The sequence below is a fragment of the Dromaius novaehollandiae genome, chromosome W (assembly GCF_036370855.1).
Source record: "Dromaius novaehollandiae isolate bDroNov1 chromosome W, bDroNov1.hap1, whole genome shotgun sequence".
Taxonomy (NCBI): Eukaryota; Metazoa; Chordata; class Aves; order Casuariiformes; family Dromaiidae; genus Dromaius; species Dromaius novaehollandiae.
In genome coordinates, this window is record NC_088130.1 from 46,780,578 (window position 1) to 46,798,026 (window position 17,449).

The window sequence follows — 17,449 nt, forward strand, 5'->3', positions numbered from 1 at the left end:
TGTGACTATCCTCACAGCCCTGAATAGCCGCTTCCTAGCAGATGAACACTCTGCTAACTTCACTTGTATTACTTTTCTTCAGTGACACACCATCATAAATAAGCCAAACAATCCCCGGACATCATTCAAAACAAACAGCTGCGTAAAGCCTGTGATTGTGTAGTTGGGTAGCATTTTACCTTCGGCCTTCCCCTTGGATCCCAGTTCTCTACTCAGACTTTCCATTTTGACTCATTTGTGCACCAAATCTAGCAAGCAAACTTCCACAGTTTTTGTTGGCTGGAAACTTTTGAGAGAGTTGCCTCTTTCACCAGTGCGCTTCAGGTTCTCATTGCCTGAACTTCTTTTGATCTTTGCTTTCAGACTACTGCCTACTCGCCAAAATAACATCTCACCTATATAAAACTGGTCATTAGTTATGACTCCACTGTCAGGCTCATTCATGAAATAAGGGCTGTAAATCATGGGCCAGTTTGGAAACCAAACCAGTTAAATACTCTGCCTGGTTTCCATGTAAGACTTTGCCATTCCCTTGTAAGTAAGGACTGTGGAGCCTCCTATTCCAGGAAAGTACAAAGGAAAGATGTAGGGAGGGAAAAAAAAAAAATCAGATTACATTCCCAAAACAACACAGAAGACCTGAACAACCTTCTTCTGTCTAGTTCATCTTTGACTGGCTAATCGAACCTAAGCTTTGCACCAGCTACAAATACACTTAACTAATAACTGCTATAGTAAAAGTCACCACAAAACTCCAGCAAATAAAGTGGCATCAAATGTTACTGACATCATTCACACTGTGGGTTTTCACTACTCACTAGTCTCTAGGAAAACTCCACTTCCTGCAAGTGCAAGCACTGGCTTCCCTGTAAACTTCTGTCACTGGCTTTTTTGTAATTCTAAGTATATGTCTATATCAGCAAACAGCACGGTGTAATAGGAGAGAACCAGCAGATCAAAGCATTTTTTTCCTGCTCAAACTGTTTTGTCCCAGCTAATCAGAAGTACCATGCCTGGGATTCAAACTTGGACTGATGGGACTGCAGTCCTTGGGGTGACTGGCACTGGATACAGAGGGTAATGGCCAAAGCCTGCTGCCGTAAGCTGGTGCCATGAATGCATCATCAGATGAGCTTTCAGGAGCCCATATTTGCATTCAAGCACGCGAGTACTAGCCAGTAGAGATCCGTAACCCTCTGTTTCCTACCAGTGGCTTACAAAGCTTGGAATGGACAAGCGAACCACAGACTTTGAGGTCTTCAAGGCAGTTCTCTGCTCTCTCTAGCTCTGGACAGTTGTGGGAGACACCAATACGTCCAGGGCCTTCGGTCCCCAAAAGTTTGAAAACTGTAGGTGGGATCCCACATTTCAACCCAGTGACCATCCCAGGGCAGTTACAACTGCATACACTGCAAAGAACTACCATTCAGTTGGCCTAAAGGCTTTTCTGGATTACCAGAGCAGACTTAAAAACTGCCTTTGGAAAGCTTCACAGGTCATTAATTCCAGCCTCAGACTCAAAGGGGCTGCTGGCACTTTCTTTCCCATGAGAAGCAAGATGGCTCACAGCATGTGCATGTATGCCCCCTGCGCTGCTGGGTCACAGGGCTGTGTGGATGAAGCATGCGCCTGGTTTAATCACACTTGTACCATACCACATGCTGTGTTGAAGTGGAACATGTGTCTGGTTAGTTGACTGCAAAATAGCACCACGTAACCAAGGGAAAAAGCATTTCCGATGCCTACGTGCCCTGCACAACCTTTACAAAGCTACAGATGAGCGTTTTAATTCAGGCTAGAACAGTAAGAACTAGTTTCTTTGGCAGCTGCATGTTCAGCCATCTGCATATGTCTGGGGCACCTGGGATAGCATATTTGTCTTGGATGCTACGTTTGCCTTCATTGCCTAGGGGCACGGCCACTCCAGGCATTCATGAGCGAACCAACAGGGACAGGAGGAAATGTGATTATATGCAATTACGCTGCCTTTTGCACTGTGGCAACGAACATGCAACGAATACAAAGCAACTGACTCCCAAAACCTGTGTCAGCCTTTTTAGCCCCTACACTTGCTTCCCCCATGGCATTTGATCTGCCATCCCTTTCAGGCAAGCATGGCTCTATTAGGTATTCACTTATTCCCTGTGCTCCTTTTGACCTTTTCACATGCCTATGAGAGCTGTCACAACAGACCTTAGTAAATCTCACATGTATAAACTTGACTGCCTTGCTAGGCAAAAACGTGACTGACAAGCAGAAGCACCACAGTATTTTGAAGAAAGGATGAAAAAACAGAAATGATTTGTTCACTCCCACTATTAGGAGATAGCGGAGGAAGAGGGCACACAACAGCAGGAAAGCACACCAATGCCTGTGTTAGCTGTTGCCACAGCTCAAGCAACCAAGGCTTATTACAGATTAAAGAGACAGAGCCAGCTGATTAGGCCCTGCAGAATAGGAGGGCATCCTTCTGCCAAAGAAACCTTTGCTTGCAAAGAATGCAAGAGAAGAGCTCCATCCTGCCCCAGCCCCCCCCTTCCTTTTCAGCCCTACATAAAAATTACCCAGTTGCACAGGCTTTTGGCTGAAGCACCCTATTCAGAGTTTCTGCAACCTGCAGCCTCGTAATAAGCCATCAGCTTCAACCAGAAATTTTAGGCAAAGACAGAGGTGTTTACAAAGGCCAAAACAGCCACTGCCACAAACATCACACAGTATGTCCAAAGGGACTAATGAACAACAAGAAACAGCCACCACAAGAGGAGAGGTCCTGATAACCACCATAGGCTGCCTCCAGCTGCCACACCACATCCCAGCTGCTTTAGGTCTTAACAGTGTGTTTGTGGGCCCCAGAAACATCTCTCTCCTCAAAATCAAACCAACCATCCCACTTCTACAATACCTCTGGCAGCTGGCTCACCCATTGCTGCCCAGGAGTACAGGGCAGAGGCTTCAGAGGAAAATTTGCCCAGACTGGTAGCATCTCCCACTCTGTTCAAGAGTTCTGCCAGTAAGGACATGCCTGATTTGCCATGATGCTCCTCTGAGATCTGGATGTTGTTCCTGGACCTCCAGAAGGAAGCTTTTTCTTCTGAAATTTTATGTCATTGCCAGCCTCTCATACCCAGCAGCAACCTCCTGATACTAACAATAAAGTAGCTTTTACCCTTCTTGTGGCACAGGTTAATGAGCAGAATCCATCCAGGCCCCAGACGGCACCATGCTGGCAGTTTTAGGAGGGTGGAGTTGCTGGAAGGAGAGTTATAAAAAGAAAAGGGGAAAGGAGACATTCATGAAGAGCCAAAAGGTTCAGAAAGGGGCCCAACAAGTGGAGACTGCCACAGAAGGTAAGGTGGATTTAAACACCCAAAACCAAAGAACAAACAAAAAAGACAAGACAGATAGGGAGAGGCAGACAGACTTGAAGACACTGCGTGAACTCAGTGGTCCAAGAGCATTCTCCTGGTACACGTGCTCTGTACACACTCATTGCTTGGACCCTTCTACCCTTTTAGGGGATGGAGTACATCAGATTAATAGCCTACAGAGGATCTTCCAGTTTGGCTTCATCCAAAATAAATCTCCAGTTTGAAGGTAACAGAACTGCTCTGAAAGCCAAATGTACAGTACAAGTGAATGTCTGGGGATTCTCTTCAGAAGTGCACTGCCGCTCCAAGCCAAAAGGCTGGTATTAGAAACCACATAACACAGCTACTACTTCAGGTACTCTTTTCAGTACTCTGATCCCAAGCTGTACAGCAACTAGGATCAAGACCCTGACATGGAGCACAAGGCAGCAGGTTTGATACGGTATGCTCCTCTGAAGATACTGAAGCATTCTGCATTAACAGGAGTTTCCCAAATGATGTGATAGCCCAGCTGAGTGACAAAGAAGGTTCAGATAATAAATACGAATACATGAATACTTATGATAAGCAACAGTACTGGTTTAGAATAGTGAGAGTAATAAAAATGTTCAAATTTGAATTTCTTAGAAAAGAGGAAAGGAAGAAAGAATTTCTCTACGAGAAAACAAGTGGCTCGTCGGGATTTCATGATCCTGACATCTCTAGAAAGCGACATCTCTAGAAAGTCAGCCTATACTTTATATAACAGAAGGGTAATAATAGTGACAATTTCCAGGGGAAAATCTGTAATGTGCCAGAAGATGCAAGGCAGGCAGATCCCTGCTGTTCAGCAACTGCCTCCTTTACCTCAGAGCAATTATTTAGAATGCAGGTGATTTTATCACTACCAGACGAACAAATATATTGTGCAGAAACCTGCGTGCTGTTTTCTTAAAAACAAAATGAAACATTTCTTCTTAGGTTATACGTCCCCTTTAACCTCTACAAAAAACATCAACAAAAAATTTATTACGATTCTTTAAGCAGAGCACAGATTCAAACAATCATGAAGTCTCTCCAGAAACCTACCATAACCCCAGTCCTAGAGGCTAAATGTGTGCAAACCAGAAACTGCACAGCCTCAGAAAATTCTCTCTGTAGATTAAGAGATTATTCAAACATTTGTGGGATCAGTGCCAAAAAAAATGAATCAATCAATACAGCACAGAGTAGGCTTGATCATGCAATTCATAAGGACATTATAAATCCTTTGTGACAAACGATTCTTTCTGTCAAACTTCTAATTTTCTTTAACTAAAGGAAGCTGGACAGACCAAAATTAATGCCATGGAGGCAGGGGGGGACACCAACAAAACAGTGAACAAGATACTGTTTCAGTATATCAGATTTTCCTAAGGTTTGCTATTTGAAATTCAAGCAGTACTGACTAGTGCTGCTTATGGTCTTGCCTCGGTTTTCTCACTGGTAAGTACTTTCTTAGGCAGCAGAATGAAATAGGTGGTTACATGGTCATTTGCTCTTTTGGTGTATGCCATACAAGTTTTACATTATTTCTCTTCAATATTTGTTCTAGTAAAATTTTGCTCACGTGCTGGCAAAGCAACTTTTGTCACAAAGCAAACAAGAGGACAGCCAATGCTAACTTAAAGCTGTTTAAAAAGAGTATTTCTCTGAAATATTTTTGTTAATCACATGGGCTTATCATATTTGCCACTGAAAGTCAGAAACCAAAGAAAATGTCAGAAAGTCAGAAAATGTAATAATTACTGTGTTCACAAACCAAGCCACCCCTTAGCCCCAACCTGCTGCTCAGAGATTATTACAGCCTTGCCTCAGCACTCACCATTCCACCATGAAATTTCCTCAGCATCTTCCCTCTGTTCTTACCTGTCGTTGTTTCTATGCACACAGAAACACTGCAAACATAGCAAACTACTGGTTTCGGCTGGTAATGCAGAGTACAAGAGCAGAACCAGTAGTGGAGCAGTTCAGTGAAAAAGGCAGCAAGGTGAAAAGGCTTCTCAGCAGAGAGGACCGTCACATGGGAAGAGCAACAATAGTATGCTAGCCAGTTTGTCTGAATGCCATTCAGTTGCTCTTTTCTGCATGATTTTGTCAAGTTCACACAAGTTTTAGTTGTAAAGTGATGAGATCTTTTGTCTTGTAATTTATTTGTACAGATTCATTTATCTTGTCTCATCACCTGCTTCCAGATCACTATCAATCAGTTAGCCATAAGATCTGACCCTTCTTAGTCTACATCAAATGTCTAGGTTGAACCTAATGCACTATAAGAGAATTATTGCATGAATGCATGGACATTTAAAGTTTCATATAATCTATTCTAACTAAAAAAGAAAATTTTTGGAATTAGGCAAAGCAGAGAGGCACCCAGATTTAACTTACTTTGCTCCCTTCAAGAATTATGTGATCCCCCACCCTGAAATTCCTCAGATATTCCTTCAGGACCACAGCCTGATCCCAGAGGCCGATTTTATTTTACTTTTCCCCTGCGGCTTAATCTGATCACAAATCTGATAAAGAAATATTTAAGATTACTTTTCATTCTCGACACTGTCCTGTCCTTGCCTAAGCAGCTGGAGCAGTTCTGACAGGGCACAGGGCACCCAGAGCTCTGCTGGGAGGCAGATGGTACGCAGTCAGGAACGGGACAGGTGATAAGTTACAGTACGCAAAACACTACAGCACTCACAGAGCAATGGATAAATAGCAGGTATCACTCAGTTATTAAACTTGAAACCCCCGAATGCTTCATTTTCTGCTCAGGTAACCATGACATTATTGCAGTAAATTTTGTGATGTTCTGGGCCTTGTAAACTTATCTGTATGGTTAAAGAGTATGATGGGCAATGCTGTATGAATATGTGGCCTAATGCAACGAAGAATAGTTTTAAAATACCCAATAATCACTACCTGACTGTTGTTTAACGTACTAAGCAGTTAGCCGCTATGTATGAATTCTCTTCAATAAATTCTTTAAAGGCATGTTTCTGTTGCAACTTAGTTGAAGAACTGATACCACTGACAGCCACTGAGGAGTTACCAAAAAATCATTTCATCAAATCATGTCGATAGCACAAAAACTGCAGAAAGTTTGCAGTGATCCTGTCAATACGGGAATCATTTTACAGGCAGAGTAAATCTTTGTTCCCACAGCTGTCAACCTAGCAACTTTCAAAACACTAAACCCATTTCAAAATGAAAGCAAAAGTCAACTGGATGAAGGGACTAGTGGGGAGAGAGCATTTGTTGACAGGACTTTCCATGCGGATAACTGTGATTAGTTGTCAGATAACCAAAGCATACTTTTAGTTTGGTAGGTGCTGTTTAACAGCTTAGCATGGTGATTATGCTACTCTCTGGACAGTCTGATATAGTTGTTCTGTCTGCATGAAGTATATCTGAATAAAAGCCATTTTATTTCACTTGACTGCTGAACTCCTATAAATATACAGATCCCTATTCAGAGTTCACTTAGATAGATGCATCACTGGCAACCAGCAGGCAAAAGAAAAAAGATGATTTTCTTGTCAACTCTATTTAAAGCTTTTTTTTTGATTAAATGCAAGTATTTTCACAAACAGCTCCACCGCTGGAACTTAGAACAGACCGACCCATCGTTTTCTTAAAGGTTTCCCAGGCCAATTTACATGTCAGGTCTTATAAGCTATTGTAATAGCATTAGTCACATCATACTTCCTACATCTCTTCAGGTGACATGAAAACCTGCTCCCTTCATGAATTTGTGTAACCAAACTCTGGATCTTGGATTGTTGAACGTTTAAAACACAAAGCTAAAGAAAGCAGCAATTTTTAATAGTAACATTTTTAGCTGAGGAAAAAAGGTCAATAAAAGGTTAGTATTATAGCTGAGATATATACAGTATACTCCTACTTCTAAAATTACTGAAGGTATTTCATCTATTTTCTGTATGCATATGCAAAGATTGTAAGCACAGACACACACAAACAGGTGAGTGAATTTACCAGTAACTAGGTCTCACAAAACTTCAAATCCCCTGAAGTAGCGTATATGCCTTTCATTGGAAAGGGCACGATGAATCATACTAAAGCAGATTATTCCCGTCTCTAATACATGACGGGAGAAATGGGAAAGAAGGGACTTCACTGTGGAAAATCCATACTTTCAATAGTAAAACATGAGTCAAAAGATAACACGCAGAGATTCGTAACAGTATTAAGATTGGTACGAATGAAGCATGGACAGAAACACGTGTGAAAGCACCAAAGGAAACAGCTGAACAACAGTTAACAGAATCGGCTCCGCTGATCACCACGTACACAAGCGCCAGCAGCACCCCAGCAGGGAAGCAACCCCCGGCCCGTGCTCTCCACAGCACAAAGGACTGGCCAGCAGAAGACAAGTCCACGATGACAACAGGAAGCTGGCAACAAGGCGCCAGTGTGCTGCATGTGCCGTATCTCTTCCTGCTAGCCCCACGCAGCCTGCGACGAGGAAACACACACAATGGGCAGCAGACCTGCCTAAAATTTATGGAGGCTGAAGTAAGCAAGATTCAGAAGGGAAAGGGATTGTGCTACAATAACTGCTGGCTCCTAAAGTATACAATAAACACATCCAGAAAAGTCAGTTATTCACTGTCAGTCACAAGGAATGCAAGAGACATGATGAGGACTCAACAGCCAGAGACCCTTGTCCTCTGTGCTGCACGCAAGTGACCCTGGCCAGACACGTAGATGTTGCAGAGTATTTGAACTAGTCACTCAGAACTTTCATCGAAATCCCAGTATGTTAGTAATAAGCATACATTAAGTGAGTTTCAAGCTCATTAACGGATCTCAAAAACTGGTTGTCAGTGAAGGAAATTTCTTTGTACAAAGATGATTCTTCTAGAGGTTCATAAAGTTTTATACTATGCCCGATGCTATTCAGCATTTTCATCAGTGATCTGGAAATAACATGAAAAAGTCACTGCTGAAAGCTCAACGGTGAAACATCAGAAAAATGATAAATATTGAGGAGAACAAGGTTGTCACAGACCAAACAACCCAGATCTCTTGGTAATCTGTGCTCATTCAAATGAAATTCCATTTTAATGCCAAATGCAACATTAAGCATCTAGAAACTTGGAGTGAGCAACTGCAATTAGGAAGCCACTGTTATGAAAAATAACTTACAGGTGCTTAGAAGACAAATCTCTCAACCTACTCCCAGTGTGTCGTAACAAAAGACGCTAATGGGAACAGTAATACAGAGCTATATAAACAGTGCAGCAGAGTAGTAACAAGAGGGAGGGAGGATTTTTACTTCTCTGCCCATAGTATTGCCAAAACATCAAAAAATTAGAATCTCAGGGAGAAAAAAATGCCAGAATCATGACAGCAGCAGAAAAACCCTGGAAGTGAAGAACTTGAAACAATTTAGTTTGTCAGAAAGATAGAAAAGAAATGTGGTTACTGCTTATTGTACAGGATACTGAGCACAGCATACTGCTGCCAGGGAGAAAACCAGGTAAACGAACGCTAACAGAGAAATGCATAAAGAAAGCACTAATAACACTTAACTCTAAAGCACATACTACTTAAGAATTAAAGGGGGGGCTATGGAGAGCTGAAGACTAGTGCTGCACGGCTAGCTGGCTTTAGCGAACTAGTAAATGGGGACATCATCACTCAACCTCTGGGGTGTGTAATACTATTTGTAGTCTGGTCAGCCTTCTTGAAGGATCCATTACAGTGGTTTTTGGTCTAAAGAAAAAAAATGAATGGCACTTTCAAGCATTCCAGAGCAGCTTTTAAGGTTATACTATGTCTTATAATATGGAGCTTTGAAATGTTATGGGAAAGAAGGGTTATTTCTCTGATTATTTACCATTGCTCTCACTTCTTTTTTACTCTGAAATGAACATACTCAATGGTATCTGGAAGGTACACCAAAAAAGGGAGGGCTGGTGAGTTGCTTTTCATCTAGCTTAACAGACAATAAAAAAAGACAAAGTATGTGCATGCAGTCAAGTGACTGTACACAAGCACTGCTGTGAGTATACACGCATGTTATACTTGTACGGATCTTCTGAAGTGTTATAATGTAAATTGCATTTACAACAATCAAAGCATCCTGCACTTCTGCAATGGAAATGGAAGACTAGCAACTGTATGAATAGCTGTGTTCAGAGCTAAGCATAAGCTGTGCCCACTGTACAGACTGCATCACGCAAGCTAACCAGGACCAGAGACAAAACCGGCTAGCTCCAGGCAGCCCTGGCTCACAAGCCCTCTTGCCTACTCGCTTCCTGCCAAAGGCCAACATGCCAGAGACAGCAATGAGGACGTCCTGAGAGGTAGCCTTGCCCCATGCCCCTTGTTCAGCCACATCAAATTCCTTAAGTGGCCATCAGATGGAGTACTCTATCAGCATACACTAATTTGCAGTAGCCATATCTTCTAATAGAAGATGCATAAGCCATCATCATAGCAGCAGACACACTACAGAATAGATCTCAATTGCTACACGTTCACTGCAACAACAGCACTTATCGCAGTCCTCACCTCAGGTCAACTTTTTACTTCATCTCAATACAGATATAAACAGCAGCAGCAAAGAGCTACTGAATTACAAATCTCCAGCTGCAGCATGAGAAATGCATTCCTCAAATGGAGGCATCACTGCTGATGTGCTGTGCACAAAGTTCTCCCATGGGATTAACTTTTATCTTGTAATAATTTTAATGGCATGTTGCACATTACTATAATTTAAGGCACTCAAACTTCTCCCAGTAAACACCATATTTCAGAGGCTGTGCTTTTTCAGTTAAAAAAAATCCAAACAAACCCAAGAAAACATTCATAAAGAGAATAGGCAGATTGTATTTTAACTAAGAATACATATTTTCAGTAGCTTAATTATATCAGGGCTGCGTTTTGAATTTTATAATTAACAAGAAAAATACTTTCTTATTGCTCCAAAATTGCACGTTATTTATAATGACTAAAATTTTTTAAATATTATCTAGGATGAATTAGCTAAGATTCATAAATCCTTAAATGAAGTTTCTGTGCTGAGCTATAATGAATCATATAAGAATTTCTGCAATTTGCAAATAACATATTTGATTTTGCATGCAACTTAACATGAGTGCTTTCAACAGAGTATTGCCTTTTGCACAAATGTGATGAAGAGAGATACATACGTATATATATACACACACACGTATATGTGTACATACATAATACAAAGGAAGCAGCTATCCCTTCTTACATGTTTTGGGGTGCTGAGCAGGGGCGGGGGGTGTTTGTGATATTACTTTTCAATTCTTCACAGTCTCTCAAATAATTGCTTTGATGGTCTCTGACAGTTGTGTCCATCAAGCCACAAAGAAACCTATGCAATTAGGGACAGAAAACTCAGAGGCAGCTGTTTGGAGAGAGCTAAGATTGTACCATCAATGTATTTCACTTTTGAGGACTGCTTTGGCATCAAAATTTAAACACTTTTCCTTATCACAGGTCACCCATATACATACACATACATATGTGCATATACACTTTCAATCAATTCCTGTTTTGTCCATGTGCAAGACAACAGCCTCAGAGCACTTGCTCTCTTTTTTCTTTTCTTTTTTTTTTTTTTTAAGCATGGTTGGCATGTTTTATTTCCACTCAGTTTCCCATTCTCGCTTTTTTCCTGACAATAGCTGAATTAACTGACAGTCCATATTTGTCACTGATTAAAAACTTCATTTACAAAACATTCATCAAGTTCTTTGAAACTTGTTAGATTAAACCCTCAAGCAAGCAGTGGCTTTAGCCAGTGTTTCTCTTGAATTCCTGGCTAATCACACTCTTATTTTGCTGTTATCCAAGGATATCAGCTGCTTGACTGTAATGAGTAAATGAGTTTTATGATCATTCTGTGACCAACTTTGACATTTCCACAGGTGCAAGTAGATTATATAATTGCTGCAACTGAGCAAGAGTTCACATTTCATAATTACTGAAATTAGTTTCAGAGCCTTCAGGAGAATGACAGATGCTGCAAAAATAAATATGCAAAAATTATCTAGATCTGAAATAGACTGAAATATCTCTGATAAACAAAAGAAAAAGGAAAAAAATGGTTTACTCTGGAAAAGTCTGGTATTTTACTTCCGTGGTAGGTAATTTGACCACTGAGGCCCTAAAGAAGGGAGGACCCCCTTCTACCTACCCACTTACTTGTATTTAGTTATGAACGTTTCTGAAGGCTCCTGCCCACCTCATGGAAGTCCACTGCTAATTCATTTTTAGAAGGATATTTTATACCAGAGTGCATGTAATTAAAACTGAGGGAAAGTAGCTTTTGTACCACAACCTGTGAGCTCATGCTGTGCCTCTTTGTAGATCTCATTCTGCTGTGCTCCGTGAGTGAGGAAAGGAAATGGAAGAAGATAAGGGCATGCCCATGCCTTAAACACACTGATGGAAACTCACCTGTTTAACACACAGTATAAGCAGAGATCTTCTCTAGCTCCTCACTCTTAGCTAGTTACACTCTGCATGTATAAAGGATGGGTATTTTTAGATGAAAAGAGGTATTCCCTGGTTCAGAGTACTTGCATGCTTCATAAACAAATGGAAAATATGTTAGCAACACTTACCTATACCAAATTAAACCTTTACTTTTGGACCTGGCCTAATGTCAAGCACATATCTAAATGCCTGCCTTAAGTGTAGAAAGTGGTGGCGAAAAAAAGAAAAAAAGAAAGCAGCTATCATAGTAATACAGAAATATTCCATCCCTGTAGTGGCAGTGTGTAGAAATACATTTTTAAGTTTATACTGCAGTAAAGAACATGCATATAACTTCCAGATTTGGAATTGCAGAATGGGATAGCAACAGCCACACAGCTTTACAGTCAAGTTAAGCTTGAATAAAGTCAGCTCTGCTGCTACAGACAGCCCCAAGAGACAATGCCCTGCCACTCATCTGGCCTCCATGCCACCATATGCAATTGTCAGCAAGGCATTTGCGCAGCTGCACAGCCAAACACATTCAAGAACCCACTTGAAGCTAGCTGTAACCTGGATCAGTTGTGCCTGTGTCCACGCAAACACTCGTGCCATCACAGCCAGGGAACACTGAGGACAGAAAAGATCACTTCTTTCTGAACCAGCACCACCAATCTCAGTTTATGCTAACTATGCTCAAGTTAGCTTTAACCCGTAAACGCATTTTTATCTCCACTTTTTTCTTCAGGAGTTGCTGATTAACAATTTGTAAAGTGTGAATTGGGTTTAATTGTACAATGCCCACAGAAAGGTGAACTTGTATCATGAGATCCAAAATGAGTCCCCCACAACCACAGGCTACAGCAAGATAATAGAAATAGCTTAACGTCTCCACATCTTCCCCAGACACATTCACACTCTCTCTCTTCCCTTCTCTCCTTCTCCTGGACTTTAGGTCCTCAATCTCCTCCACAAATCACCTAAGACATTAAGACCCCACACCTCCTTCTCCAACACCTCTGTAGGTTCTTTCTTGACTTCTGGTACCACCATGCTTTCAACTGTCAGTCTTATTTCAAAACCAAGCAGTGTTTCATACCACCCTGTCCCTTACATAAGCTGACTCCTGTGTGACAAGTAGCAGAGAAACAGTTGGTTATCAGAGGAGCCTCTATACTGGGCTGAGCAATGGGAACGCAAATAGGTCAGTGAAAACATGGGACATGCTCTTTAACTGAAGCCAAATGGGCTTGTAGATTGGCATTTATACAACTGGCTCAAAAGGTCAACTGCAAGGTGGAATAGCTACACACATGGTAAGAACACAAGTACTTAATGACCCAGTCAGGACACCCTGGCAGACGAATGGCAGATGAGGTTCAACAAGTAAACAAGTGCTGCCAACTGGCCAGCATGGCACACAACGTGTGGGAATCAACACAGGACGCAATGGATGCTGCTGCTAAGGAGCTCTGAATAACAGCTACTGCACAGGCGGGCTCCACTGCTTACTGTTTAGCTGGCAATAAGCCAGAATTACCCTCTTTTACTGCATATCTGATCAACTCAGTAAGGAAAACCCGAGTACCACTTCTGCCATCAAATTGGGAACATGGCTAAAGAAGTCAGAGAGCTCTGGCTGCTACAGCAGAACAGGTAAGGAAAAGCTGGCACTCTGTACCAGTCAAATACCTTTTCTTGTTAAATGATCTGCTACTCACTATGCTTTCTCCCAAACATCTACCATTCCATATTACCATACCAGACCCCCAGCTAGAGTTGGAATCAGTAGACCACACCTGTCATAAAAAAAATTGTTTAAAATTTATCTGCATACAGATGGAAACCAACTCCCTGGTCCAGAAAGCAGCCATCTAAAATAAGTATAAAAGTAATGCAACAACTCTAAAAGAAAGATTAAATATTTTGCAATCTGGCTGTTTAAATCATGCATATCCATATGCTGAGCCACAAGCAAGAAATCTTTCCCCATGCAGCCCTCCTTCCCTTCCACCTGTGACTGTAGCAGGTAAGAGATGAGTTCAGGTAAGGGGAAGGGGAAATAAAAAGTAACTCATCAACCCAAACTTCATTTTCCAAGTTCCTGTATTTGATCACCCCTGAGCTGGCTCTCCTTCACTGTCCTGCTTAAAGCTGCATCCTCAGCAGGCCATTGGCCCTGAAGCCCAGAGGGCAAAGTGATATGCCTACAGGCAGCTACTCAGAATATCTAGACTTTTAGGCCAATGAAAACACAGGACCCTTCACACTTTGCAATTCAATCTCCTTGTAAACTTGCAAACAACATGGAAATACAGCAGCCAGCATGGCCTACACACAACCTGTGATACAGCCCTTACTAACCTCTTACTTACTTACCTCTGCATTGTGAATCCTTTTGACTAAGATAGTAGTAGTAAATACTTTAAAATACCACCTGCAAAATCCTAAGCACTTTAAAAGCTGGATATGATTATGCTGACAAGAGGTTATTTCTTTTTTATACGTTATTAAAATCTCAGCAATATTACAGAATCTGCACTTACATCTCAATGATCAGGCTCTCAAAATACGTATGAATGGAACTGAGGCGACTACTTCACAGACATTTTTCAGAACTTTGAGGAAAAACAGGTATCTAATAACATTCAATGTCAAACAACGTAGCAGGAGTAAGCAAGGTCTTGTCTACGGATAAAAAAGAGCCTCTAGAGCCATTTTCTGCTTTGGGTAAAGCCATTAATTCAACAGAAGCGGGCTTTTGTCTGCACAACAGTTTCAGGTTGATACAAAGCTTCCAGAAGGCATTAAAAATCATCATCTTTAACTGTTCTTCTCGTAATGTCTCCAAGCAATATCAAATACTTGATATAGAATTAGTTTTATAACTTACTGACTTTGCATGAAGTAACGTTACTGCTTGCTATTTAGTATATAATATTTCATCTGTCAGAACTTGAAACAATAAAGTCTTCAGCACATGCCCTACAAGCTGCAGATTTCCCCTAAGTCATTTAAATCACAACAGAGCATTTAAAGTGGATGTACCATGCTTCTCTGCACCTCGCCAGCAATTAGAGTTCGTTATTCTTATACCTATCTTCACTATCACCACAAACTATACAGATCAAGTTGAAAACAAACATACAAATATAAAACCAAATAACTGGCCTTTTGTACAAGGGTCGGGGTTTTCCCCACACACACACGTTGTCACATTAACACAAGTTTATTCAAGTACAGTGATAACAGTATAGTCATAACGCATTTTGTAAAGAAGTAGTAAGCAAACAGAGCTTACTGTCTGTAGACATTTTGCTAAATGTAGACATTTTGCTAAATTCTTATCCTAATACCTTCTCAATAAATTACTAACACAGAAGAAATAAAACTGAAAAATGCACAAGCTTTAAAAAGCAAACAGCTCAAAACTGTTAGAGAAGTAAAGCCAAGGTACAAAAATCAATATACAAAGCTCAGCTAATCACAGTATCTGAATTCATATTACTCGAACTCAATAACAATGCAGACAAGAATACACATACAACCTTTACTTCCACTTATCAAAATACTAACTATACAACTCCGTACACTTAACAGAATTTATTCTTTTTTGTTCCTTTTTCATCCACAGATCTGATCATAAATTTTCACGAGCAGTAAGTTTTACCTACATTTCAAGTTTCATTTATATTGGTAATGAGAAAAAACAAACTTCCTTGATCGTAACAATAAAAACCTTCAATACAAAATAAAAGCTTCAAAATGAAAAATATTTTTTTGTCATGAAATCTTGGAAATCTTTTTCAGGTAACTCCTCTAGAAGAATGGGAAGGACGTAAGAAAAGGTCACTGCACAATGCACAGGTATACATTCACAATCTTAATTTTTTTTTTTAATGTATCTTAAGGCAAATCAAGTGCCACATTTAACCTTCTTTGTATCTCCCCTGTAAAGAAGAATAGCCTACTCACAAGCTCTCATAACCACACACTGTATTGTAAACACAGCAGAAGAAACTTCAGATACTTACAAACTTCCTCTTCTTGGAAGGCTCAATTCCTTCTGCAAAAGAAAAAAAGTAAGTTACATTACATTAGCAATAAAACTTACTTTAATTGGAAGCAGCCTTTTTTTAAACAAGTACTGCAATCCTCCAGTCCCATTAGTAGCAGACAGACAAAAATAGGTGTATTTAGAATGTAATAAAAGATTATATAGATTTGATATATACCATCTTTCACTTGTTGCCTTCTATTCTAATTTGGAATACTAGCATTAGCAATATTTCAAGCTATAGAAGAATATTATAGGAAAACCTTAGTCAGAAACATGATGCACTGGTAGATGTAGTAAAACTAGCAAGAGTCAGTGATAAAAGAAATCCTAACAACAGGATGAAGCCCTAAACAGGTCACCATCATCACCAAGGATTCTTCACTACTGCAGGGACTTCATCTTTTTTGGATAAAAGGACAACAGTTACATCAATTATAATGCGTTATAATAATTCATTACAATCATCTGCAGAGTATCAGTGTAACAACAGAACTGTGTTATACAAACGTTTCCAACATTTTGATGAGGAGAACAGTTAAACTACTGTTTATGGGAATGATTAGATAATCCGTTAGCCAAATGAGAAGTGGGGATAAGTGCTTTACTAGCATTTCAATGTAGGAGAAAACCACAGGATCCATGAAGCTCTGCCCATCAAAAATAAGCATGAGATATGCACCTGTGAATAGATTTTTCTGTTATAGAATGAATTACAGAATCACAGAATAGCTGAGGTTGGAAGGGACCACTGGAGATCATCTAGTCCAACCCCCCGCTCAAACAGGGTCAATTAGAGCAGGTTTCTCAAGAAAGCGTTTGGGTTTTGAATATTTGCAAGGACGGAGACTCCACAAACTCTCTGGACAACCTTGTCCAGTGTTCAGCCACTCATGTTTTAATACAATTTCTTGTCTTTCAACTTGTGCTTATTGCCATCATTTCCATTTTTTACTTTCACATGTTTCTTATGTCCTCTTATGCTTTCAGTTCCCTTACTTCACCTCTCATACAAACTTGTTTTCTAAATGCTGCATTTGTTAAGTCTTCCTCTTAACTGCATTCAGCATGAAGCACACCAGGCCTTTAAACAAAGGAACAACTTTGTCTGACCTAAAGGACATGAAGGCAGATATTTTTAAAGTCAAAGAGCATCACAGAAAACAAGGTTGCATAAGAGAATGGTTCAAGTTTGCAGATCAATGTCTATAGTCACTCATTTGCATTATTTTTATGCTTACCTTCAATATTTCCATGAAAGACTGTTTTAAAGCATGTAAAAGTTAACCCATTTCCATTCTAAAAGCTATCAAAGGGAATGAAGCCAATTTTTTCTTTAAAAAGTAAACATATAAATATAGACATGCATGCATATCTGCTCACGCATGTTAATTTCACATAGCATATAAAAATGAAGTTATAGCCATTGACCAGACAATGCACATGAAAATACAATTGAATAGATAAAAATAGTTCAGTCAGTCACCTTAGAAAAGACCGTAAGGGAATGAATAATTATGTATTCTTTGGAAAC

General features: G+C 40.2%; 1 protein-coding gene across 5 annotated transcripts in view; it reads right to left on the reverse strand.

Moving 5' to 3' along the window:
• The window catches only part of LOC135323508 (microtubule-associated serine/threonine-protein kinase 4-like), a 290,162-nt gene that overhangs the window by 143,161 nt on the left and 129,552 nt on the right, over nt 1-17,449 (reverse strand). For all 5 annotated transcript variants that reach the window (XM_064500494.1, XM_064500493.1, XM_064500492.1 and 2 more), the window contains one exon: nt 15,893-15,924. In XM_064500494.1, the coding sequence (XP_064356564.1) occupies nt 15,893-15,924 (32 nt within the window). The remainder of the gene's footprint in view (nt 1-15,892; nt 15,925-17,449) is intronic.